The following is a 24023-nucleotide window of genomic DNA, read 5'->3' as shown; positions in this document are numbered from 1 at the left end:
ACAATCGAAGATGTCAGTTGCGCACCCCACATACTGACGAAATACTAAGTCATCACCAGACCAACGTTTTACAAAGTCAAGAGAGGAAGTTGCAGTTGGCCAATGGAGGCTTTTCGCAAAAGGCGAAGAAACTTTGGCAGAGAGCTGAGACATTATCTGTGAGCGATGCTCGATTCCCAAAAACTTACCTGATAGCAGTCTGACCATGGGTTTTAGGGAATCTTTGGGGTTGATCTCAATAATTGATATGAACTCCGAGCACATCTTGGTAGTAGTGCTAGACGGTTTAAGTCGCTTAAAACACTGGGATCTGATGCCGATTGTGTACAGTAGATCCATCCTGCTCTTCCGCTGCCCGCATGACCACACCGGGGACTCTTCGGCGCTGTAGTGCCGGCGACGACCTTCAACTGCTCACCAATTCTCCGTAGATACTACCGATCGCACCAAATCAAATTCGTGGACAAGGATATTGGCCTAAAGTTCGTGAACGCAGCGGGCAGTAAGACTCATGATTTGTGATCTTTCCACCGGCCATCCTGGGCAGTTGCCATAATCAGACATCTCGACGCATCTACTGAGTTGCCAAGATGATGGGTTCGTCTCAGCTTATGTAGATCAACCACCAGTATTCTGGGCCCGAATTTCTCCAGGATCCCAACTTCCTCCAATTGTTGGATATGATGTCACGTCGGGGAGATGACCGGCATTTGGGGCTGAAACGAGATGATTCGCTTGCTACAGGTCACGCCAGGACTCCGCTATGATTTCTTGGACGTTGTTAAGAGTATTGGTGCTGCCCTGTCTTCTAGAATCACCGTGGTTGTCGTTGTGATTCGCTTTCGTCAACAGCTCAGTCAACAACTCGACATCATGAAGACTACGATTATTCCTTTCGCCCTCTTCTTGGCCGAGTCTCGGCCGAGTGCAACTTCAGCGGCGGTTTCGGCGCCTGTCCAACTGGTGCTACGACACAAACCCAGGCGCCGAGAGGTATATGATTGAGGGATGCTACAGGGCCGTTTGCTCTAATTGCAGACCCAACTGAGCGGGCGGAAGTAGGTTGATTGTACTTAGATGATCGCGCCGAAGCCGACTTGCCACTGGAGACGCGCTCTAAGACGCACAAAGTCATGAGTTGACTTCGAGATGATATACTGTTCTATTCATGTTCATATTAGGGGCCTCGCATCAGTCGTCTGCTGTCTTGAGAACCTCCGACTTCAATGTCAGGGGTACTCTTCATCTTCTTACATCATTGTACCCAAATACATCAATTGCCGCTTCGCTAGTCTTACTGCCACCTTGCCATTAGATCTTGTGCTCACTGCTTCTTAATATAAGTCCGTATTTCGCTTACTCCTATCTGCTCCGCCGTCACGACTTCATGTCGCCGCCAACAGCTGATGATCCCTCCCCATTACCATTGACCTCATTCGATGGCTGACCTCCTGCTACTTTTTCGTATGCTGGCGCCGCCGTACTCGGACCTTCATAGGCTGGGACTGCTTCGTCAACTGGTGGTGGAGGCGGTTCTAATGACAACGTCGCCAAACCTGCCGACGCCGCTCCAGCACCCCCGCTCAGCGCTTCTTCGACCGGAGGATGCACAGCGATTCTGTTCTGCCATCCGCACTCCCATGATTCACCCCCGATGGAGACCTTCACCTCCCAGTGCAACACGTGAGATAGTCTCACGCAGTATGTCGTGTACGTTGGTGACATGGTCTCGAGTGTCCCGCCGCCGAATTTCGAGGCGCCAACAACCGAACCCTTGGCATCGATCTGCAGACCCAAGACTGCCCCAAGATCCAGTACGTCCTCCTTGGGAGCGCAAGGGACTTCAAACCCATCAACCTCGTTGACAAACTTATTGGTCCTGCCGATGCACACTTTCCTTGTCTTGCTGCCTTCATGCGAGTCGAACGTTCCCGGGCAGATGACAACAACTGTGCTGTGCATCTCTAGCACAGCGCTCTTGACATAAGCCTTTTGAGGGACATCTTGGATGACTTCGGAGCTCTTCTCTCGGTTTGGTGTGATATGTAATCTGAAAGGTATCGTGTACGGGTTCCCGAGCTGTATTTGCGTGGGGTAATCGACTCTCATTGAAAAATGGAAATTTGGCACCTTCGAAGACCCAAAGAACTTTTGCGACTTCTGCTTGAAACTCAGTTTCGCATCTTCCATCCCGGGAATCAGTCGCTGCGTCGAGACGAGTCCGTTCATCATTCTTCCTGTCAAGCCAAAATCTGTCATCGGCGGCGACGGCGATGGTACCGACCACACTCTCAGTGGCATCGTGGCCTCAATGATCTTGCTCTTCCCCTCAACTCGCAACTCGGCTTCGAGCCAGTACTCAACAAATCCATGCCAACTCTTGCCGAACCCGGAGTGTTCAAAAAAGAAGCTTCCTGGCAGAGGCTGCTCCGGCACACCCAGCTTTCCTTGTGGATCACCGGGCGCATGCAAGAAGCACGCGGCCCTCTCATTCTCAGATAACCCCGCATTTACGGCGGCGGCATCGGTGTGAGTCGGAAGTGCCAACGCAAAAGGCCATGATTGCTCTTCTCCTGCGCCTTGGGCGACGTGTATCGGTCCATGATGGACGACGTCGGCGATGGCTCCCTCGCGCCAGAAGTTGAAGCGGGAGCGGTAGTAGCTTTTTGAGTTGTTTCCACGGTCGATCACGAGTTTTGCTTTGGCACGGCCGAGGAGGCGGACACGGATGGTGGCGTTTGGTGCGACGATGTGAGACTTGCGGACGATGTGGCCTAGGACGACGCTCCCTGGGTACAGCGGCGTTGCAGGGTTGACAAGCTGGATAGAGAGGTCGTTGGATCTTTTGATGTGTGTCGGCGGCATGTCGATGAATGTTATGGCGCAATCACTGTGTTGAAGATGACGCTGCCGATGCGACGTGACGATGCGAGATGTCAGATGAGGTTGATGTTCGCGAACGGACCTCAACTGAAAAGGCGCTAAGGGACGGTGGCGTTGTCAGCACCTTGGCGCTAGGCACCAACCAGAAGTTGTTTCTCCCCATTCTCCGGAATGTGTTCACTACTGAAGATCTGACCATGAGTAATCGCACATCTCGTGGATGTTGGCGGATTTGTGCAATTTATGCATGCGTTGTGCAACTGAAGCCATCATCAACAAGCTTTTTCGCATCATCGGGACGATGATTCGTGCCTGTTCGCATAGGTAGTTGCCATACATGCACGAAAACCCAGACATAAATCAGTACGTTGAAAATGAGCCATTTCTTTTCGAAGTAGTGTCTTTGTTCTTTTTAGTTCACTCCCAGGGACATGACTTCTCTCTGTTGATCGTATTTTCTATACTAAAACTATACTTAACCAGTTCCCTCTGATTATGCTAATCATCATGGGATGGTTGGGCGGTCCCGATCTTCATGAACATGAATGTCATCCGAGTCTCGCTGCAGATCTTCCAACAGGAAACCGCTTATGTCAAACAGTAGAATACTAAACAATAAGTTTCTTCCCATTCTCAATGAAACCGCTGTTCCCAGAGGAACATCCCGCATGAGGACCCGTTGATCCCAATTTTCTGAAAGTCCCACTTTGGCATCTGTTGCGGTGCTTCAGTTCAACCTGCGAGAAGCGTCCTCACAACTTCAACCATGCGCCAGGCTGAACGCATCGATAAGGCAGTGGACAGCGTGTTGTGTATCAAACGCGCATCGTCGAAACATAGTGGTTCTGAAATGTCTCAACTTGTCTTCGACTTTCTCAGCGCAACAACGATAGTAGCCTTCAAGGCTTGCGACCTTTCAAGCCATCCAAACAGCTTCCCTGCCACCTTGTACTTGGCTAGAGAAATTCCATACGGCTTGAGAATGGCTTCCTGTCTATTGATGTGATTGACAAGCCCCGAGAACACATGACGTGTAACGTCTTGCATCCGAATCTCTCGCTCATCATATCCGGCCTCCACGAGCTGGGTCCTGTATTCTGCCTCTGTCATGAACGTGCCAATTGGGCATTTCATTGCTATGCTGATGAGTTTGACCCATAAGCGATTCAGGAGTGACGCGTTCCTATTCAAGGTCAAGTCGAACGCCATGAAAGAGGCATCAAGATCTCTTGCCGCAAAGGTCAAGATTGGTATCCTCGATGGATAGAAGTGATACAAGCTGTCGAGACCAAGAACCCATCTCTCACAATCTCCATGCCTACTGTCCCTAAGAGTCCCGATGGCGGCCTTTATGTCTAGCGACCACTTGTCGGGCCTTGCCGCATCGGCTTGAAACACTTGTATGGATCTGGAAGGGGAATTCGGTTTTTGGAACTTGGCGAATGGCTGTTGTGCGGCTAGTCGGAACTGAGTTTCATTGAGAGTAAGCCCCACGTACTCATACTCATTCCAGGCGCTTTCGTTGATGAGCCGCGCAAGCTCCAGGGACTGGTCGCCGCAGCCGATACCGAGGTCGAGAATGGCCAGCTTGGAAGGGGTATTATCTTTATTAAGAAGACCGGATGCCATCAGAACTTGATGGAGAAGAGATTGGCAGGCCAACTCAAAGTCGTGGATAGGCTGACCATCTGCCGTTGTCCTGTAGTGCTGTAAGTGGCGTGAAGACGGGGGGAGAAATATTCTACATAACTGTGAAATGCAATAAAATAATAAAGAATGAGGCTAAAAAAACCGGAGATGGCCTACCAATAGCCCATGTTCATCCACGTGGTGGTGAAAGGGACTTTGACATTGAGCTTCCAGTGGTCGACATCGTAGATGTCATTCCTCTGAAAGAATTTCACAGCGACGAGTGATGCGATAAATATGATGGCACCCACACCGGCCATGAAACCGAAAAGTGCACCTGACCAAAAGTCTGAATAAGGCGCTGGGTTGGAAGACATATCTCTAAAGAAACATTCCAGCGGTATTTGTTGACATGCTGAAGATGGCGGTGGCAGAGGTCTGGAGGTAAATATGTGAAAATATCACCGGTCGCTCACAAATACAAATGAACACAGCGCCTGAAGGATTCGATCACGTGGTGCCAAGACCCACTTGATTTTCCACAATTCCAGTGTCGAACAGGGTTCGGAACTCCGGCGTTGCTCTGGGGGCCAAAGTCCCTGGTTCGAAGGAATGTTTGTTGGTTCCAACAGACGCGTATTTTAACGTCACCTTTTTCATCGTACTTAAATCCAGCTATGTTGTGTTTTCCAACCCCGTCATCTCCTCGCTCCATCACCCCGCCAAGGCACATTCACACCGAAGTCATCCGCTATTCTCATGGCAGAGATGAGACATCCCTCAAGCAGGACCATACCGTCCCAACACCAGGCTCCAGTCACCCAAACATTGTCTTCTCCATTCTTCCATCCGATCTCATTCGCATCCTTATCCGTCTTCTTGTCCACTGTCCCGCTGCCACGAATGATCCGCTGAACCACAGCTCGGCTCTGCGTTGTCCTCAATGTTCGCGTAAACCTGGCCGTTCGGAGCACCCTCTTCGCCTCAGCCGCAGGATCCAGCGGGCAAGTGCTCACCACCGTTCCTCCAGGCATGGTATGCAAAGCCTCAGTCCTCGTCTCCCGTCCGAAGTCGGTTCGCAGGCAGATGACTTGGGACGGCATGCTGCTTCCTTGGTGATGGGCGCAGGCCTTCGGATGACTCGTCTCATCGTCGATAACAGAGAAAATGTCGGTCGCATTTGAATTGGCTGGGCGCAGGATAGAGCTTTCCACGCGGATTGTCGGAATCTTGTCGAGAGTCTTCCGCAGCGGTGTGAAAATCCTCGCGGCCACGTCTGGTGAGACGGCAAGAACCACCCGGTCAAAATCCTCCTCCATTGTTGACACTCCCCCGTCGCGTGTCGATTGCCAGTGGATCTTTACTCTCCCGTCGGCGATTGTCGTCACCTGCGTCACGCGAGCTCCCAACCTCACTTCCTTCATCTCCTCCGCCAGCCTTGATTCCACCTGATGGACGCCTCCGCAAACAGTGTAGTGTTGTTCACCGTGTGACTTCTTCTTATAGTTGACCACATCGCTTGCTGGGAACGCCAGCATCTCGGCGTGAGTACATGTGGACACGCTGCTGATTAGTGGAAGTAGGTAATGTGTCGTGTACCGGCGCGGGAGCCAGATTCTCTCAAGATACTCCTCCAATGATTCTCCTCCGTCAGAGCCCTCCGTCCTTGGGTGCACCCAAAAACACGCAGCCGTGAACCAGAACTGGCATATGATCAGGTACAAAATCTCGACAAAATGCGCGATGACCCCGCGATTCCCAGGCCACGGGGGAACTTGATGCAGATTCGAAGCATGGACGAAGTACTCTCCAGGCGCTCTGCCCGCCCCCTCTTTAGCCTTCGCAGGTGTCCCCTCAACCTTTCGACCTGGCAACGCTTTGGCAAATGAGAACAAAAATCGAATCGGATGATATGGGATGCCTAGATGGTCGTACATGCGCATCACGTTGGCGTAGTAGCCTCCCGCAAGTGCGCGCATGGGCAAATCAATCCGCTCGATGTTGCCGGATTTTTCATCTCGAATCGCAACCGATGCTGAGTCGAATGAGAGACTCTCGGCCTAGGGGCGTTCAGCTCTCGACGCGACGATCTCATGCGCGACGCCTCTTACCTGTTCGAACAATGTGACAGCATACCGTTGCTCTTCATCATTCTGAAGAAGATACGCGGCTGTGAGACCAGCGAGGCCGGTTCCAACAACGGCTACCCGTTGAGGAGCCTCTCGATCCATGTTGCAGCGAAGGAAGCAGAAGGCCTCACGATCTGGGGGGCATGCTATTTCCGGTGGGCTCAGCGGTTGGTCAGGTCTTCTCTGCGTGGAGTCGACCCCCAACCTCGGTTTCGGTCTGCAAACTTTGCCAGGCTCAAAAGTCGCGAAACAAGCTTGACAGCTCTGTACGGACGATTCAACTGAATGTTCAGCACTAAGTTTGCGAAATTCACCGCGTTTTCATCCCACCCGTCAACGCCAAGCTACGACATCCGGAAACGCAATTTCATTTATGCACATCAATTCGGCGTGTCCAGTCCGCCTCCTTGACTGACATGGAATTCCCCCCCAGAACGGGTCAGAAGAGCGCAAGGCTCATGAATGTGTGCGCTTCTTCAGTGGATACGGTCCCTCCACAGGTGCGTGAGTCGAGGTCGAGGCCACTCGGATCGGCTCAATTCCACTCCTCGCCCACACAATTATCATCCCTGTCCACACGTTGGGCTCCCGTTCCATAGGGAGGCACCAGACATGTGCTGAGACATGAGTCGCGTCGAAGAAAGCCGTTATGATTGAGGTTGCTTAGGTGTCGATATCAAAAAGCTGAGCTCGATGATGGCAGCCAACTTCTATCAATGAAAGTCCACCTTTCAAGCATCCCAAATTTTGAATTGGCAGGCTCTGATTTTCTTGTCACGCTTTGTACCTCTCTCGTGTTCGTTTCATCGGATAGAAAGTTGCGCCGACTCGACCGGCGGGTTTTGTCGCGCCCAAAGGTTCTCTCCCGTCGCCCCCACTAACCACACCTTAATCCCCGGGAACCTCCAAGGCCCCGGGACACTCGGTGACGGCCTTTATTGGAGGGTGTCGTTCATTGACATCATATGAAGAGAGAATTTACACCAGTGCATTGACATGTTCAGAGCAATCAGCCAGACTATTTCCAAATGAGAGCCGTCTGACTGGGGCAATGTTTGATCGGCCCATGTACCACAACGAGACAGCTATCGGCAGTAAACGCGCTAATTATTGGATGATATACCAAATAGCCTGTCAAACGTTCATCCCGAGTCTTGCCTTGGGGATCGATGTGTGAAAGTCCAGGTGATTTTACTTGGCAACGAGCGCTGGAAAGAATAGAAAGACTTCGACGGTCGCTTACATGAGACTAACTGAGCTAGGTAGTGCTAGTAATCAAACAGCGGGGGTCCTTGTTTGATGTGGCACCCCTCAAGGATTGGGATTTTCGGCACAGAATCATAAAAAAGGCACAGAGCAATCGATGTGTCTTTTTGGCTGACACAGAATTGTCAGCCAACAGTACGATGGCTGTTTCCAACTTTCGACCTTGGGCCATCTTTACAGGCTACATGGTCCTGGCTGCCGCCCTTACCATCAAGTCCATCGCTATCATTCGCAGCCAGCGCAAGAGCAGCCTTGCAAGCTCTGCACAAGATGATCCCGGCCGCTCCGCCCGGCGCCGCGCCGTTCCTGTTTTCGGCATTCTTGCCGTCGTGAGTCTCGCCACAACTTGGTATCACATGTTTCAATTTTTCGAGTGGTCATATCAGCAATGGGCAATCTCGCATGTTTTTGCAGGAGTCGGGGTTACTGGTGGCGAGCAGGGGCTCAGGCTGGGTGAATGGCTGAGGGACACGTCGCTGTTCAAGCAGGCGTGGGCATCGACTCTGGAGACGGGGCCGAGGGCATGGTGGTCTTTGCAGATTTTCGGATTTTGCGCAAACTGGAGTGTTCTTCTTGCTGTTCAAGGTGAGCTTTTCCAATGGTGGTCATGTCAGATGGTGATGGCGGCCAGATGATAGGATGTGCTAACTTTGCGTGGTCAGCCCAGAAGAGGAAAATTCCGCAAGCTTGGATATTCGTCTTGCTCGGCCAGGTGGTAGCCATATCTTTTGCAGCCAACCTGTCTTTTCTCGCCATACTTTGCAGCAATGCTTCCAATCGGCCATCATCTAAAGACGGTAAAGGGCGTGGCGCAACTCGGAAGGCCGTGCCGGGCTCATCATCAATGTCCTGGTACACGGTGGTTCTTGCTTTCAACCTGCTCTGGGCCACATCAATTCCTTCTGCTACAGGATCGCCTGGCTTTCTCGCCTTGCTTCTGGGACCTCATCTACTGGCATTCGCGCCATTGGTTCTGAAAGGCATCCTGCCGGCGCATATGCTTGGCGATCCGACCTGGTTCTTTAAGCTGGCGTCTATGGCCTGGGTGTTGGCAGCCGCTTTCAGGGGCATTGTTGGCATAGATAAGGGTATGACCATCGTCATTCAAACACTCTATGAGCACCCAGCTGTGAGCAGTGTTGGCTGGGATGTCATTTGCTGCTGGGTCAGCTTTGGAGCTTGGTATTTCATTGGGGTGGAATGAGGCCACTCCAACCCAGCACACGTCGACTCTTTTGAAATATCCCCTCAACAAACTACACTCTATGGAAACGTGTTCTCCTAGCAACACCCAGCACTCAGACTAAACGGATCCCCTCCTCCTGGAGCTTCTGATCCTACCAGAGCCATCATCTGCCCATTCTTAGCCCGAGGCAGTATTTGGGTTATTGACAAGGTAGTTTATTTATTCACACAATGCACCCGCAGCAGCTGTACAGTGTCATGTATATACACAAACGCTTGTGAGTAGAAGAAATTGAGTGACCTGACAATCTGACTACAACCAGAGTCGAATGAGAACATGCGGAGTTGAGGCATTCGTAATGAAACATAGTAAAGTAAAAAATAAGTAGGAAAGACCCAGATTGTATTCTCAACCCATATGGACAACGTCATTCATCTGCAGAAAGGCCTCAAACAGTGGGGTCGAGTCCAGACTAGTCTCTAGGGCCGTGCTTCGGAGACATGCTTTCAGGGCGGCGAAGATGAGGTGTTGAAATCTGATTTCCACAGCCTCAATACTGATGTTCTCCCCTGGGAAGATTTGTGTAATATCTACAGGGTATTTTTGTATGACTCCCATCACAGATGGTACATTGAGAGTTGAAGCTGACCCCAAGTCTAGTATCACCGACTTCCCTGTCGATTCTGGGATCATCCGAACAACACTCGTAAGGAAGTCGCGAAACTCGGCGCTGGTGATCGTAACAACTCCCACAGCAGCCATTGTCTTTGCATTGAGAGGTAAGATCTCTTGAATGATGACATCCAGACCGTAGATGGTCTGATAAAATGATCTCGTAGGCCGATAATTGAGACACATGACAAGCAATTTATCGGCAGTAGTAATGAAGCTGGCTTTTGAGCTTTCAGGGACCTGCAAGTGGTCTAAGTCGTTGCAGACTCGTGTAAGTAGGTGTGGCAGGAGTTGTGCAGCATTACACAGGGTAGCGCGGCACCACGAGTCTTTAGCAAATCCAACAAGATAGCCATCCGGTGAGAGGGCTATGTCGAGTACGCCTTTAGCTAGCAGTTGCGATGAAGATCGTTCCAGAAACAGTGGCGAGCCTTTGCCATAGTCCTCATGTCTGCCTGATTTTCCGAGCCGGACAAAGTTACTGGAGATGGGGTGGTATGTCCCGCCCAGAGACTCCTTGAGCTGTCTCGCAACGTCGTCTGGGATGTCAATCTCTTCCAGTGAAAAGACATCCCCGGGCTGGTCAGACTGCTCAAGGCTGCTGGCAACTCTAGCAAGTTCCTCGACTCTTTCTTTGACACCACTAAACCGAAATACTCTCGGATCTCCGGCACTCGTACGGCGGTCTTGAGGTTTTGGCTCAGCTGAAATGGTATATGAGCTAGCTCTGCGATACGGTGCAGCATCCACGTCCAACATCTCATAATCATCGTCGTCTTCGAAATGGATTTGGTGTGTGCTTGTGCTCTCGCCCCGGTAGTTTGGGTCTGGGTTCCCGGTCTCCTCCTCTAACTCTTGGTAAAGGATGCAATTTTCGAGGCTGTAAAGATCTCCATTTGCACGTGGAAGACAACCGACAGCCAGCCAGAATAAGGTTTGGATACTTAGCATGTCAGAAGTTGGGCTTCCAGATTCCTCTGCCGTATGATGCTGATAGTAGACCTTCTGACGAGAGCTGTCCGATGAATTGCGCATGGTCCACAATATCCCGGAAATGCCAAGGAGAGGGGAGAACTCATCTCCGGCTTCGTCGGTAATGTAATTATAATGCCGTGGGGTATGATAATAAAAGTGGTTGCCTTTCTTTTTAAATCTGGCCGTGTCTTTTCTGGCATCCCGACCTGGCATTCTTTGGACCGATTTCGCTCTTCCCTTCAACTGAGGCCGTAACTTGCCCTCGTCTGAGCGTATCGCAAATCTTCCAGCAATTCCGAGTATCAGAATCCAGTTTCTGTGTAAGGGCAACCAAGTCCTCTGCTCATCAATTTCGAGACGGCCGTTAAGACTCATATCAATGCCATGTGCTTTGATCAGAAGAGAAAACTGGACCCAGCCTACCGAGCTCTGCGATACGAGTCGAGCATTCTCATCCAGGACAAGTTTTTGGCCTGTGAGTTCGGGCTCTTTTCCGAGTTCAGGGGCGCGTACGCGTCGAAAGAGGCGAATGTTTGGGGAGACTCGTAGGCCCTTGGAGATGAATCCACCACTCTCGGCCTCTCCTGCCTCCACTCTGTTTAGTGCTTGATGACGTTCGGTTTGGCTTGCCCTCCATATGAAGAACGGTCCGACAAAGACCCCCAGGGCTAGAAGAGCGAGAAAGGCAGCGACCCATGTTCCCACTGTGGAGGCGATTTCCAACTTAGACATGGTATTAGAGCGAATGGAATGGTGTAACAAAAGCTTGGAGAAGTTGACCGGTCACTGATTTTAAAGTTGACTCTACAGAGCTAAGTGCTCCTCACACCTTTTTTATGAGGGATGAAGAGAGGGAAGGTTGGAATGAGCATTGCAGCAGGGATACCGACAGGCTCGGTCTGGCGTTAACAATGAGGCGGGGTAATCCTGTTCGACTGCAGATGAAAATGCTGACATTCGTCATCTCGCAACTTTTCTGCAATTTATCATGCGGGAATGACTGAAGTTATGGGCGTATCCAATAAGAGCCAGTGTTGGTCCTGTCATCGCCCATAGACAAGCGATTGGCCGACGAACTTGCTACGCGTACACCTCAGTATTGATTGGTCATGATTATGGTGCGTCCTGCACAAAACAATAGTTCGAATGCTGTTGGGGTATGTTCGTATCATTGTTATGGACATAAATGCGCGAGGCTTGCATTTTAACAATGAATGCCTCAGGCTCTTGCCATTGGTAACCCAGTAGGAACGAGGCATTCTACGACTAGCAACCATTTAAAGTCCATCCTATGTTGACTTTCGCGAACTTTTGTCTGCGTCTCATAGAAAAGCCATGCAGATGTCTTTAAAATTGACCACTTCTCATCAAGCATAGAAAACGGACCTCAGATATCGCGCTTTAAGAGTGCCACGCATCGGCTGATTCGAGACAATACGAAGGGAGTCGTCTCACGCTTATTTAACATGTCACCAACTTCAGCCGATGAGAGTGGGACAAAATGTGGGATTATGGTCTTTCAGCATCTCCAAAGAGAACTTCGAAGCCCCCAATATGTTTGAACAAACCCGGCTGTGGCTGGGCACCAGATCAAAGTCTGAAGTGTCAAGCTCACTAGCATTGAGATTTACGAGATCTTTCATAGCGGAAGACAAATAGTCTCTGGATATCGTTGAAAAAATTAGAGGTTCGCGATGGAGTAGACTCACGTTAAGTCTTGGATTACACACCGTGATTTACAATGGCCCTTAGCTCTCGAAAGAATGGCAAAGCTTTCTCAACTACCTATTTCGATATGACACCAATTGAATCTTTCCAACTCCACTCCTTCTACCAACAGGTAACAAGTCTTACTAGACAGGCTCATAAGCTTCCATTTGGGGGAGTGAGCAATAGACTATTGAATGCTCAATATCCTTGTTATGTAGTTGGCACTCTTCGTCTTGCACCGTCCATGCAATTCGTTGATGTAGTTCGCGACCGGCCCGATTGCAATATATGCATCATGTTTTCTTATCCTTTGCAACCTGAAAAACCAACTGAGTTAGTTACATTGCACATATGCCCAACTTCATGTCTAACTTTGTTAGCTTCGCTCTGGAGATTAGTCGCCCACAAACCGACGGGAGAGGCTTGCGTTGTTTCCAACTCCGAAAAGGCGAGAGTTTCTCCTTTGGCGGCCTGGACCATCGTGAACCATTTCCGACGTTTAGCCACAGCTTGGCATCAACCCGGAGTTGCGAGTCATGATACTGGTCAAACACTGGGTCGCAACTGCCCCATCCAGCTCATCGACTGATGCTCAGCCAACGCCAGGAGCGGCAGCGCCCGACGGCAACCGTCGGACAGCAGAAAATCTCCCAAAATGGTGAGCCTATCCCTCAAGCTTCGCGTCCCAGCTGTGTGGAATGGGATGGTAGCAATAGCAGACAGGAGGTAACCTCGACGAAATCCTACATCAAACGGAAGGCAAGGACGAGGAAACTTCGAGATCGCAACTTTTCCGACCAACGTCGGATACTGACCGAGTAGGTTGACAGGCATAGAACCTGTCACATTGAATAACGAACTTTGGTTTTTATTGGTTACGTCGCATTTGACAGAGGGTCCAGACGTCGTTTGGCAGACGCTTGGATCGTCAATCACTTGCCTCAGCCCCTGAACGCTGCACACAGCCGTGTTTTTGACAACTGATTGTTTTCGCTCAATTCGTAAGATTTCAAAGTGCAATGCAAGCAATTATTACCCGCCCAGAATTTCCCCGGGTGGAGGTCAGATGTGGTCACTGATGAATCTCAAGTTCTTTTGGGTATTTCCTTCAGATTCGGATTATGTACTTGTCAGCCGCACATACAACTTGGGGGCCGATGTTCCATGTTCAATGTCCCTCGCGTATCGCTTTCCACGATTCATGATCATAACGCCATCGCACGGCCCATCCCAAAAATACAACAAGGCCTGACCCTTTAAGCATACTTCTTGACCATGGTGAGCAGAGCCTCCTCAACCTCCTTGGGGCTCGTGGCGTTGAGGTAGTGACCGCCGCCCTCAACCATCGTCAGAGTTGCCTCCGGCGACGCGGTGAAGAGCTTGATCTGCTCGACAGGAATGTTGACGCCAAAGACGGGGTCGGCAGTACCCTAAACATGATTAGCGCACAGTTCGCTCGCTTACGCTCAACCTGGAGCCGAATGCCTCGCATCTTCGTTCCCCATGGTTGATCCTGCATGCACGTACCTGAAGCCAGTAGACAGGGCACTTGATATCCCTGAGTCTCAGCAGGAGACCATCGCGGGACAAAAGGTTACCAAGGGCAATCTTGAGCTTCTTGCGGCCCTCGTCGCCCTTGTAGACAGACTTGAGGGTGTTGGTCCAGAAAGCCAGGGTCTCAGGAGGCACGGTGCCAGAGAAGCCCAGGCTGCCGACCATACCGCACCAGATGTCGTCGACGAGGAAGTCGGGCGTCGGGACAGGGCTGGACCAGGCATCGTAGAAGGCCAGCAGCTGAGCCTTGGGGTCCCAGCAGCCCTTGCCGCGAGAGTCGGCTGACTCGTAGTCCATGGATGTGCCCAAGGGCAGGAGACCCAGGATCTATCATTGTAAAACAACGTTAGCTGAGGAGTCCACAGTATGCATCGATGAACAGTGATGGACACTGAAAAGCAACATCATGTTGCAGCATCTGTGGCCAAATGCAAATGACAATGTGACAACACAGATCACGTGGGTAGGAAGCTACGTACTCTCTCGGGAGCCAAGAGCGCCATGCGGGTGACCATCCAGCCGCCCTGAGAAGTGCCGAGAGCGAAGGCCTTCTCGACGCCGAGCTTGTCCATCACCTGCAGGGCCATGATGGCTGTGTCCCAGTAGGTGAAGTGCTCGGCCGGGCAGCTGGTGGAGCCGTGACCGAGAGGCTCAATAGCCAGTAGGTTGACGGCATCGGTCAACGTCTTGCTGTTGAACTGAGCATCGTAGAGGGAGACGGTGGTGCACATGGAGTTGATGAGCACGACGGTGGGCTTGGCGGGGTCGACCTTGTCCCCGGACAGACGGTAGCCGGCCGTGATGCCGCCGAGGTGGGGGACCTGGATCGTAGTCGTAGCGGCCATTTTTGATTCGGTCTCTGCTGATAGGTGCTGCGGGCTTATTTGGCGCGGTTTGGGATTGGATTCCTTTGGGGAGGGGATGGAATGTTCGATTCAGGAAACAAAACTCGCAGCTTGGCTGGGGTACAGGCAAAGAAGGTTTGGTTTAGTAGTAAGTTTGAAAGCAGAATGCGGGTTTCTTTCTTGTATTTCCCACCGCAAAGACGCTCGTGGCACCTCGTGCGGCCTGCCGACTGGACATGGTAGATATGGCAGCGGTGTATTTCAAACGACCGGCTCCGCCGAAACCCTTCGAGTTGTAACATCCGTGCAGTAGCTACCGGGAGGGTTTCCCAATAGAGCCATTTCACGGCGAGGCATGTCCCTGCATTCCAAGCGAGTGGAGGAGGGCAGAAAAAAAACGTCCTGTGAAGCTCCAGCGACCATCCGGTTCGATTCGCCAGCGCCGGTCCCAAGGAGGGGGGATTTGGTCAATGCCTCTGTGACGTTTCCATGGCATGTGGGTAACGGGGAGCTTTGTTGGACGCGAGGAAAAGATCAACAGCACGCGTATCGGCTCTTGGGGATTGTCAGGGGACTCCCATCACTCCTATCCGTGTTATCGCCGAAGCACTGGCCGCAGACATTCGATGGCACATGGGCAGAGGTGGACACGAGTCAGGTCCGTCCAACCGAGGGGCGAAATGAGAACAGTCCACGTTCTCCCTGCCTAGCGCCGAGTCTTTGGCGCTATTGACACCGAAGTGTCCGAGGTGACGGCAGCGGCGTAGCGTCCTGAAGGTTTGCATCTCATTGCCTAAGAAGAGCTAGAGTAAGGGGCCCAGACGATGGACAGCGGGTCTTTACGAACGAGACGGCGTTGCGAACTTTCGATGATGGTCGTGAGAGGTTCATCCAATGCCGTTTTGGGTGGTGTCAATTGTATGCCATCCCCGGTTGAGGAAGACGCCGTCGTTTTGGACTGAGTGAGCCGTTGAAAGTCAAAATTCATCCCGCCCGTTCTAAGAGAAACGAACCGTCGGGAGGGACGGGAATATCCTTCCTCTAGTTTCAGTCTTGCTGATTTTCTGCTCGCAGACATGGTCTGGCGTCCTTTTTGGCGTCAGGTCTGTGTGGTTGTTGACATGCAAGCAGCGCCCGACTCTAATCGCACAACATGTTGTCTCTCAATCAAAGTCTGGAATCCTTCTGGTCGGATTCTTCAGCGGAAAGCCGGCTGGGTCCGAGATCGCCACACGCACGCATGCCTTCAACAGCTACCGAACAACCGGTGTCCCCCCCAATACGACCGGCTTCTGAGTGCTAAATCCTTCCGCGGCCACTGACGACGCGCTGCGTGGTGACGCATGCAGCCGCCGAGACACTCGCAGGCTCGGTTAGAGTGCCCCCCTGTCGATTCTTTTTGCTCCTGGGCGGCGCAAAACCGCATGCGGAATTCTAATATGTAACGAAATAAAACCACTCAAATATCTCCCGACGGCGAGAACCCCGGCCCGACCAACAGGCACCAGACAGTGACACCACTGCTGGAGGCTAGAAGTCTTGGAAACACCACCCGATACCCAATCGAGTGGTTTTCAGGGAGGCTGCCCGGCACCGGAATCCTGCGTCCGGGATGATCCCCATTAAGGCCTGCCATTTGCCCCCAAATTTCTTGACCAATGTTGTGGAGAACGAGTCCGAAATTATCAACCTCGTTCGACCTTCAGAAGGCCTGACGCTTAACTGCGCTAGTAACCTTGGTCCACAAGGCGTCGAGGAAAAAAGAGGAAAAGCCCGCCCGGATTGTGGACGGTCATATTCCAAAATCAAAACAAATATGATAGGAAGACTGGAATGAGGCGAAAAGATCCCTACGAATCACAAAAATGCCTGGGTATTAATGCGGCTTGTGCTTTGGAGCTGAGCTCACCGAGCCAGGGTCGATGTCCGTGATGCCCGACTTTGCCTCGTGGCATCGATGAAATTCTGTCAGTCATCCATCATCAAACCTTGTCTGCCCTGTCCTTCGCGTCCACCAACCCCTCTCAGTCCACTCCCTCTTGCTGATCAACTTGCCCTTTTTGTCGACCGGCACGTTTGACATATAAACTGATTGCCCTCTCACAACCGCTTTGGGAATGATCCAGCTTGCGGTCGACCGGAGAGTTGCATTACACACAACTGAGTTAAGCACGGAAAGCAAGAGGGCAGTGAACCGAAGTTCTCTCTTTCCCCAGTTTTCGTACCATCATTACCACGTTGTCCAGGGGTTCGCACTCTTGTCAAAGCCGTCCAAGGTTCCTGCGCCGCCCAGGGGTAGGGGCACCAAAACCGGCACTTCGCGTGCAGTGTCGAGGGATCGTGCCTGCAGAATAAAGCGACCGAGTGGCCCTGTCCATATGAGCCTCCGGCGAAGGGTAGTCTCCTCCCCCGGGTTGATGAGCGACCGTTTGAAGCGAATTGCGCCGCCAACCCCTTTGCTTTTGTCCTTCGGTTGAGAGCTATCAGGCTGGGTCCTCCCCTCACTCCCGAAGGAGCCTTTTCTCTTGTTCCTTTCTCCTCCCCCGCGATCGAGTCCAACTTTATTTTCTGCCCATCGTCGAAGCGAGTGAAGGAAAGGGGCGTGAGAGAGCACGTACGAGCCGAGTCACAATGTCGTCCTCCGATGCCTCGCCATTACCCGGGCTTCCCGGTTACGATTCACAGAACATTCAGCCATGGACTATCGAAGTCGTCGTCTCAGTGACCGTTCTCGCCCTGCTGTCCGTTGGCCTGCGTCTATGGAGTCGTCATCTCAAGGCACAAAAGCTGTGGTGGGATGATTACCTGATCATCTGGTCGATGGTGCGTCCCTATCCTCGAAATTGACGTTTATAGCGTCATGATTTAGAGTGCTGGGCCTTGGACTAACTATGACGCAGTTATGGAACATCGTCGTCGTAGGATTCATCTTTGCCATGCACTCAGTAGTAAGTATAGCCCATAATTCGAAGATGAACTGCACATTCTAACCTCTCAAAGGGCATGGGCGTCCACGCCGACAAAGTCGAGATGGACAACATCGTTTTGATGGCCAAGTTCCTTGTCGTAGCAGAGATCCTTTACGCATGGAACCTGGGCTGGACGAAGCTGAGCTTGCTGCTCATGTACTACCGCATCTTCCACATCCCCTTCTTCAAAAAGATGACCTGGGGTGTTGGAGCATTTGTCTTTGCCTGGGTTATCTGCATCACGTTCCTGTTCATCTTCATCTGCGTCCCCGTCGAAAAGTTGTGGTACCCCGACCTTCCCGGACGCTGCATCAACCAGGTCGCTACATGGATTGCGAATGCCGCCTCAACCATCTTCACCGATCTCCTGATCCTTCTCATGCCTATTCCTCAGGTTTGGAAGCTGCAGCTGCAGAAGGCTGAGAAGATTGCCCTGACCTTCGCCTTTGGCCTTGGTTTCTTGTGAGCCCCCTATTTGTTACCCCTGATCTTCGAGGATCGGAGTGCTCCCCGTCATGCGATGCTAATCAGTTGCTAGTGTCGTCTTCACCTCTGCCTACCGAACGAGCGTTCTTTTCACCTACAGCAACCTCGACCCAACCTACACCCTCGCCCCGACCGTCGGCTGGACCGCCATCGAGATGTCTGCCGGCATCGTCTCCGCCTGCCTTCCAACCCTTCGACCCGCCATGCAGAAGGTCGCCCGAGCCTGCGGTATCAAGGGCAGCATGGGTGGTATGTTCAGAGTCGGAACGGCGATGGGCTTCGGCTCCAAGAACAAGTCCAACTTCAGCAACGGAATGTCGTCGCAGGACCCAAACGGCACAAACGTCAACCGCAGCCAGTCGACCACGAAGCACTCAGCGGGCGGTGACCCTTTTTATCGACTCTCTGACGAGAACGGATCCGACGGCCGGAGCGGCGACCGCACGCCACCCCTGAATGACCGGAAGCTGCGTCCCGACGCTGACGGACTTGGGTTCGGATATACTGTGACGAGCTACCCTACCAAGCCGGACGACAAGAGCGAGGATGAGATTCCATTGCACTCGATCCGTGTTCAGAAGGATTTTAAGCAGACAACTACATGATGACCTGCTGTTGGTGGTAGCTGCATTATATCTACTTGTGGGAAGGTGTCTACGGGGCAGTGGCAGAGTTGTCGTCAAAGAGGCGACTACAATCACGCTTAACCGAAGAACACTACCTATGCTGGATGGAACAAGTCACCAAACTATTTTACGAAGTCAAGGAAACAATCAATCGGCCGGGAGGATGGCAACAGTTCGGCGATGGTACACACCAAGGGGGATCAAGGCGCAGATGGGGTTGGAAATCGGGTCTGGATGCTGACGACATGTCACAAAAGCGAATCGTTAACTATGTAATCACTGTACAAATACACGCTTGTATAATACTAGGTGGAATACTACCATATAAGATGACTTACGTGTAGCTGTCAGAGCTTATCTTGCCCATATCGCTTCTACTGCTGAAAACGAGCAGCGCAACTCGTCAGAGCTATCGTAACTTAGTGATACGTTTGTTCTCTACTGCATGAGAAGTAATCCTAGCTGATCACTCTGATGATGTGAACCAGTGCTTGTTTCGGCGTCAAGTCTGACCTGAAGGCGGAATCAGGATCGGAGGCATTGTTGCAACTTTCACAAATACTTGATCATCAATGCTCTTAAATTCATGCTACGCTGGCCGTATTCAAAGAGGCTTGAACTCGAGCGATAAGAATCATTCTTCAGTCAACGCAACTCTGTTGTCATTTGCCAGCATGACCTACGTATTCATCTGGGAGGCCCATGCTTGCAAGTTTTGCTACGTGGGCGTAGTCACACGATGTCTTCTTGTGGCCCATGAGTTATCTGTCTTTCCCATCGTCCTCGCCGTACCAGGAGTTTAAAATATCATTTGATTTCCTTGTTCGTCAACATCGGATGATCATGTCAGCAAATGTCTTCCTCAACATGTCGCTTTCCTCGACGCTTGAATTTACGAAATCCAGACGAAGAAGACTTTCGAGGTCTCTTATGGAACGTCAAGCTCGAATTACGGCATCCGAATATTCAGACGTCAGATAAAAGCACCAGTCAACGTATGTTCATTGCGAATCAACGTGTCTGCTCCCCCGTGCCGCCTTCATCATTACTTGGAGTGACGCTGTCTATCATCGGCGACCTTCATGGACATAGCCATTCAACCAGCTCGGGTTACTCAGCATAATTAGGATCAGTAAACCCCCAAGCCTGGAGGTCTCCTGAAGATGACAATTGGCGCAGCACCCCGGACCCGATCTTCCAATTTTGGGTCCAGCGCCACGTCATGGTGGAGAGATCAGCAGACGTTCGTGAAAGAAACTACTCCACCGAGACGTCTCAGTCCCGAAAGTATCTCACCGATATTGTCAGATCATGACACGCTTTTATAGCCCTACATTCCTATATTATTTCTCGGTCGACGACTCACCAAGCGTCGCTGGAGGTACTTCTGAAAAGCACTGAGGTGGGCTCTGGTAGTCTATCCATCCGTAATCGTGGGTTGATGTCTGGTCCATCAATTGCGCGGTCAGGCAGCCCAGCATGCGAAGGTCGACAGAGAATACAACCTGGGAATTGATTGAGCGTCGTGGTCGACGTTAAGCCTCCGCAGTGCAAGTTGATCCCAGTGAGGAAATGTTCATGCACATCATATGAGTCCGTATCATATGTTCATAGATGATCTCATTCTTTCATTTCCTCCTGACTTCCGTAAATTACATGCCAAGGCACACTATGATACTGCCCGCCAAGTTCGCACTTGTGAAGGTTTAAAGAATCACAACGAAGGCTATGGCTCTGACTTTTATGCCTAGAAAATGGCTAATACTGGGTTGGGGCTTCGCAGATAATCTTCTGTTCCAACACACGTCACTTTGGGTTGAAATGTTGAGAAGCTTTACACCTACACGCAGGAGATTAAGTGCTCTTCATGGTACTGTAAATAGTCTTAATGAGTTCTCATTAATACTAACTTCCCTCCTTCACACTTTTTACTGCAACCTGCTGTTAGCAGGCTACAGCGCACTACATTAGAACCCTAACGTATATAAAACACACTATTAATACCCTTAATCGCTTATCGTAATAGCTTTATAGCTATATATAGGTACTATAAGCGCCTAACTTAGGCTTAAATTACTAGTTTAAAACTTTTCCCCTCCTTTTACTTTTATTAAGCTATTATATTTATACTTCTAAATATTTACTATAGTAAAATTATTACTTCTTAATAACTCTAAAAAAATAAAATATATAATAATTACTATTAAAATATAAAAACTATTCTATTTATTTAATACTTATTAATAAACTTATTAAATAATTATAATATATTTAAACTAATTAATAAAAACTTATAAGGGATAACTATAGAAAGTATTTAATAATATTATATAGAGATTTATTATTTATATCTAGTAAATAGTTATTTCTAAGCTTTTTTAAAATAATATAGCTATAAAAACCTCTCTTTAAAGCTAAAATAATACTATATCTTTTTTTAAAATACTCTTTATTAAATAAAATATAGTAACTAGTTTAGTTTAATTATATAATATTTAAAAACTTTATATTTTACTAAAGTTTATTATAAACTACTATCTACTCTTATAAACTTCTAAAATCTTAATATAAATTTATAAAGTTTTATTATATATTTTTTAGAATAAAATTATTAAAGTTCTAAATATTTTATTAATAGATATTACTTATATTTTATATATTACTTTAAGCTATATTATTATTTTATACTCTATTTCTATAAAAAAAGCTTTTTTTAAGTAAATAGAAGAAATTTATAAAATTATAAATATTTAATCTTTTAATTTCTTTTAGAAATAATATAAATACTTTATTAACTATATATTTATAGAAATCCTTAAGTACTTAAATAACTTTACTATTATAGTTACTAAAGAAATAGTTAAAATTAATATTTATAAATATATAAAGCTATACTTAATATAAACCTACTTAATATAAAAAAATATAAACTTTATTACTTAAATTTAGTTTTAGATTATTATATTACTTTAACTTTATAAAAGTACTAAATAGTATTTTTTTTATAAATCTATTTATATATGTTTTCTATTAAAAAAGAAATAAGTATTTATATTTTATTCTAATAAGTACTAAAAGTATTATATTAGTTATTTCTATATTAAATCTTACTATTATAGCTAATATAGCTAAACTAACTATATTAATATTAATATAGCTTTAACTTACTTAAATAACTTTAAATACTTAAACTATTATAATATCTTTTTTATAAACTATAATAACTATACTACTTATTTTATCCTAAAAGATAATATCTAAGTTATACTTTTAAAATACTAACTATAGAAAATTTAATAAGCTACTTATAATATATTATCTATACTTAAGTTTAATAGCTCCTTTTATAATATACTTTTAGATATCTTTATTTCTTTAGCTTAGCTTAAAATAGCTTAATTAATAATTATTATTAGTAGTATAATACTACTTAACTATAAAATAGCTAATACTACTTAAATTATTATAAAAAATAACCTTTTTATTTTAGATTTATTTTTAGAAAACTTTAAGCTTAAAAATATTAAAACTAAAATACTAAATATACTTCTTATTTCTTAATCCTACTAAAAATAAACTTATACTATTAAGTTTAATAGTATTATTTATACTATAATTTATTAAAAAGATATAAAGTAAGAAGTTTTTAGGGAAAGCTTAAAAAATAGTAACTTATTATAGCTTAACCTCTTTAAGCTTTAAAAGTTTATAACTCTATAAATCTCTACTTTTTACTTTCTTTATAGCTTTATTTATAATACTACTTTATATTTTAAAAAACTAAGTTATTATAATAATATATAGTAAATCCCCCCTTTTAAGGATAATACCTTACTTTAAATAAGCTTAAAAATACTATACTAGAAGCTTATATATTATATAGTATAATATTAAATATAAAAACCTTATAAATTATATATTACTATAAAGCTATACTAAGAAATATATTAATATAATCTTAATATAAAAACCTTATATTAATAAAAAGAAAGGAAAACTATTCTTTATAAACTACTTTTTCTATAAAGTATTTTACTTTATTAATACTTAAAAATATTATAACTTAAATACTATTTTTTAAGTAATTATATATATTAAGAAAAGCTTAAGAACTATTTAGACCTAACTTTATAAAACCTATAACTTTATTTAAATATAAATTTAAAATATAACTATTCTAAATATATATAAACTTAATATAATAAATAATAATATTACTATTTATATTTTTTAGTATTTTATCCCCCTTTATTTTTTTATTAATAGTAATTAAAATATTATAAACCCCTCTTAAGTTTTTAATATAAGAATTACTAATAATAGCTTTAAAATTAAAATTTAAGTAAATTAAAATAGCTTTTTTTTTTAAAATAAGCTTAAAATACTAATATATAACGCTAGCTATACTATAGATCTATCTTAATTTAATATTCTATTTACTTTAATAGAGATAAATCCTATTTTTTATTTTAAAATAAACTATAAAGCTATTTTAACTTATATTTTTATCTTTCTAGCTTTAAAACTAAGCTTTTTAGCTTAAATATAAATACTAAATAATAAACTTAAATAATTTATTACTTTTTATAAATAGAACTTTTTTTCTATTATTACTTTAAATATAATTTTAATATAATATAATATTATTACTAAATCTATCCTCTATTACTTCTTATAAATAATAAATATTATAATTTATTTATTTTAGTATACTTTAAGTTTAGCTATTTTAGCTTAATAATTACTTAAATACTAAGATACTAAATAAAAATTATATAAAGCTTAATATATTTAATCCTTAAGCTATAAGCTATACTTATACCTCTCTTACTCCCTCTATAAAAAAGAAAAGTTTATTAATATAGAACTTTAATAAGCTATTTATATTTATAAAATAGTTTAGTATTATAGTAAAGTTAATTATATAGTAAATATCTTTAATTTTTACTATATAATAAAATAGTACTAAATAAAGCTTAATTTCTACTTATTACTTTTAAAAATTAAAAATAAAGTAATTAAGTCCCTTATTATAAAAATATAAACTTTTAGAAAAGCTCTACTTAAGTACTTTTTAGCTATAAATAATATTT

At 46.6% G+C, this 24023-nt stretch overlaps 5 protein-coding genes across 5 annotated transcripts; 1 reads left to right on the top strand and 4 right to left on the bottom strand.

The window, feature by feature from the left end:
- Nucleotides 1-1377: 1377 nt before the first annotated feature.
- Nucleotides 1378-2865, bottom strand: CGCS363_v002528 (uncharacterized protein; the record flags this gene model as incomplete). The annotated part of the gene is made up of 1 exon (XM_036634377.1): nt 1378-2865. One exon carries the CDS (start codon nt 2863-2865, stop codon nt 1378-1380), a length of 1488 nt encoding a protein of 495 aa, XP_036500605.1.
- Nucleotides 2866-3738: 873 nt separating this feature from the next.
- Nucleotides 3739-4889, bottom strand: CGCS363_v002527 (uncharacterized protein; the record flags this gene model as incomplete). Its single annotated transcript, XM_036634376.1, has 2 exons — nt 3739-4582; nt 4690-4889. The coding sequence occupies 2 exons, from the start codon at nt 4887-4889 to the stop codon at nt 3739-3741; spliced, it is 1044 nt and encodes a 347-aa protein (XP_036498995.1).
- Nucleotides 4890-5210: 321 nt separating this feature from the next.
- CGCS363_v002526 (uncharacterized protein) lies at nt 5211-6743 on the bottom strand (the record flags this gene model as incomplete). The annotated part of the gene is made up of 2 exons (XM_036634375.1): nt 5211-6572; nt 6624-6743. 2 exons carry the CDS (start codon nt 6741-6743, stop codon nt 5211-5213), a joined length of 1482 nt encoding a protein of 493 aa, XP_036500601.1.
- A 6963-nt stretch (nt 6744-13706) lies between these two features.
- CGCS363_v002525 (uncharacterized protein) lies at nt 13707-14849 on the bottom strand (the record flags this gene model as incomplete). The annotated part of the gene is made up of 3 exons (XM_036634374.1): nt 13707-13880; nt 13978-14331; nt 14484-14849. The coding sequence occupies 3 exons, from the start codon at nt 14847-14849 to the stop codon at nt 13707-13709; spliced, it is 894 nt and encodes a 297-aa protein (XP_036498998.1).
- A 2631-nt stretch (nt 14850-17480) lies between these two features.
- On the top strand, nt 17481-18909 carry CGCS363_v002524 (Satratoxin biosynthesis SC1 cluster protein 4; the record flags this gene model as incomplete). Its single annotated transcript, XM_036634373.1, has 4 exons — nt 17481-17672; nt 17750-17797; nt 17850-18280; nt 18357-18909. The coding sequence occupies 4 exons, from the start codon at nt 17481-17483 to the stop codon at nt 18907-18909; spliced, it is 1224 nt and encodes a 407-aa protein (XP_036499000.1).
- Nucleotides 18910-24023: the final 5114 nt, after the last annotated feature.

Source organism: Colletotrichum siamense (genome assembly GCF_013390195.1).
Source record: "Colletotrichum siamense strain Cg363 chromosome Unknown KSG_Cg363_contig02, whole genome shotgun sequence".
Lineage (NCBI taxonomy): Eukaryota > Fungi > Ascomycota > Sordariomycetes > Glomerellales > Glomerellaceae > Colletotrichum > Colletotrichum siamense.
This window is presented reverse-complemented; position numbering and strand designations above follow the sequence as displayed.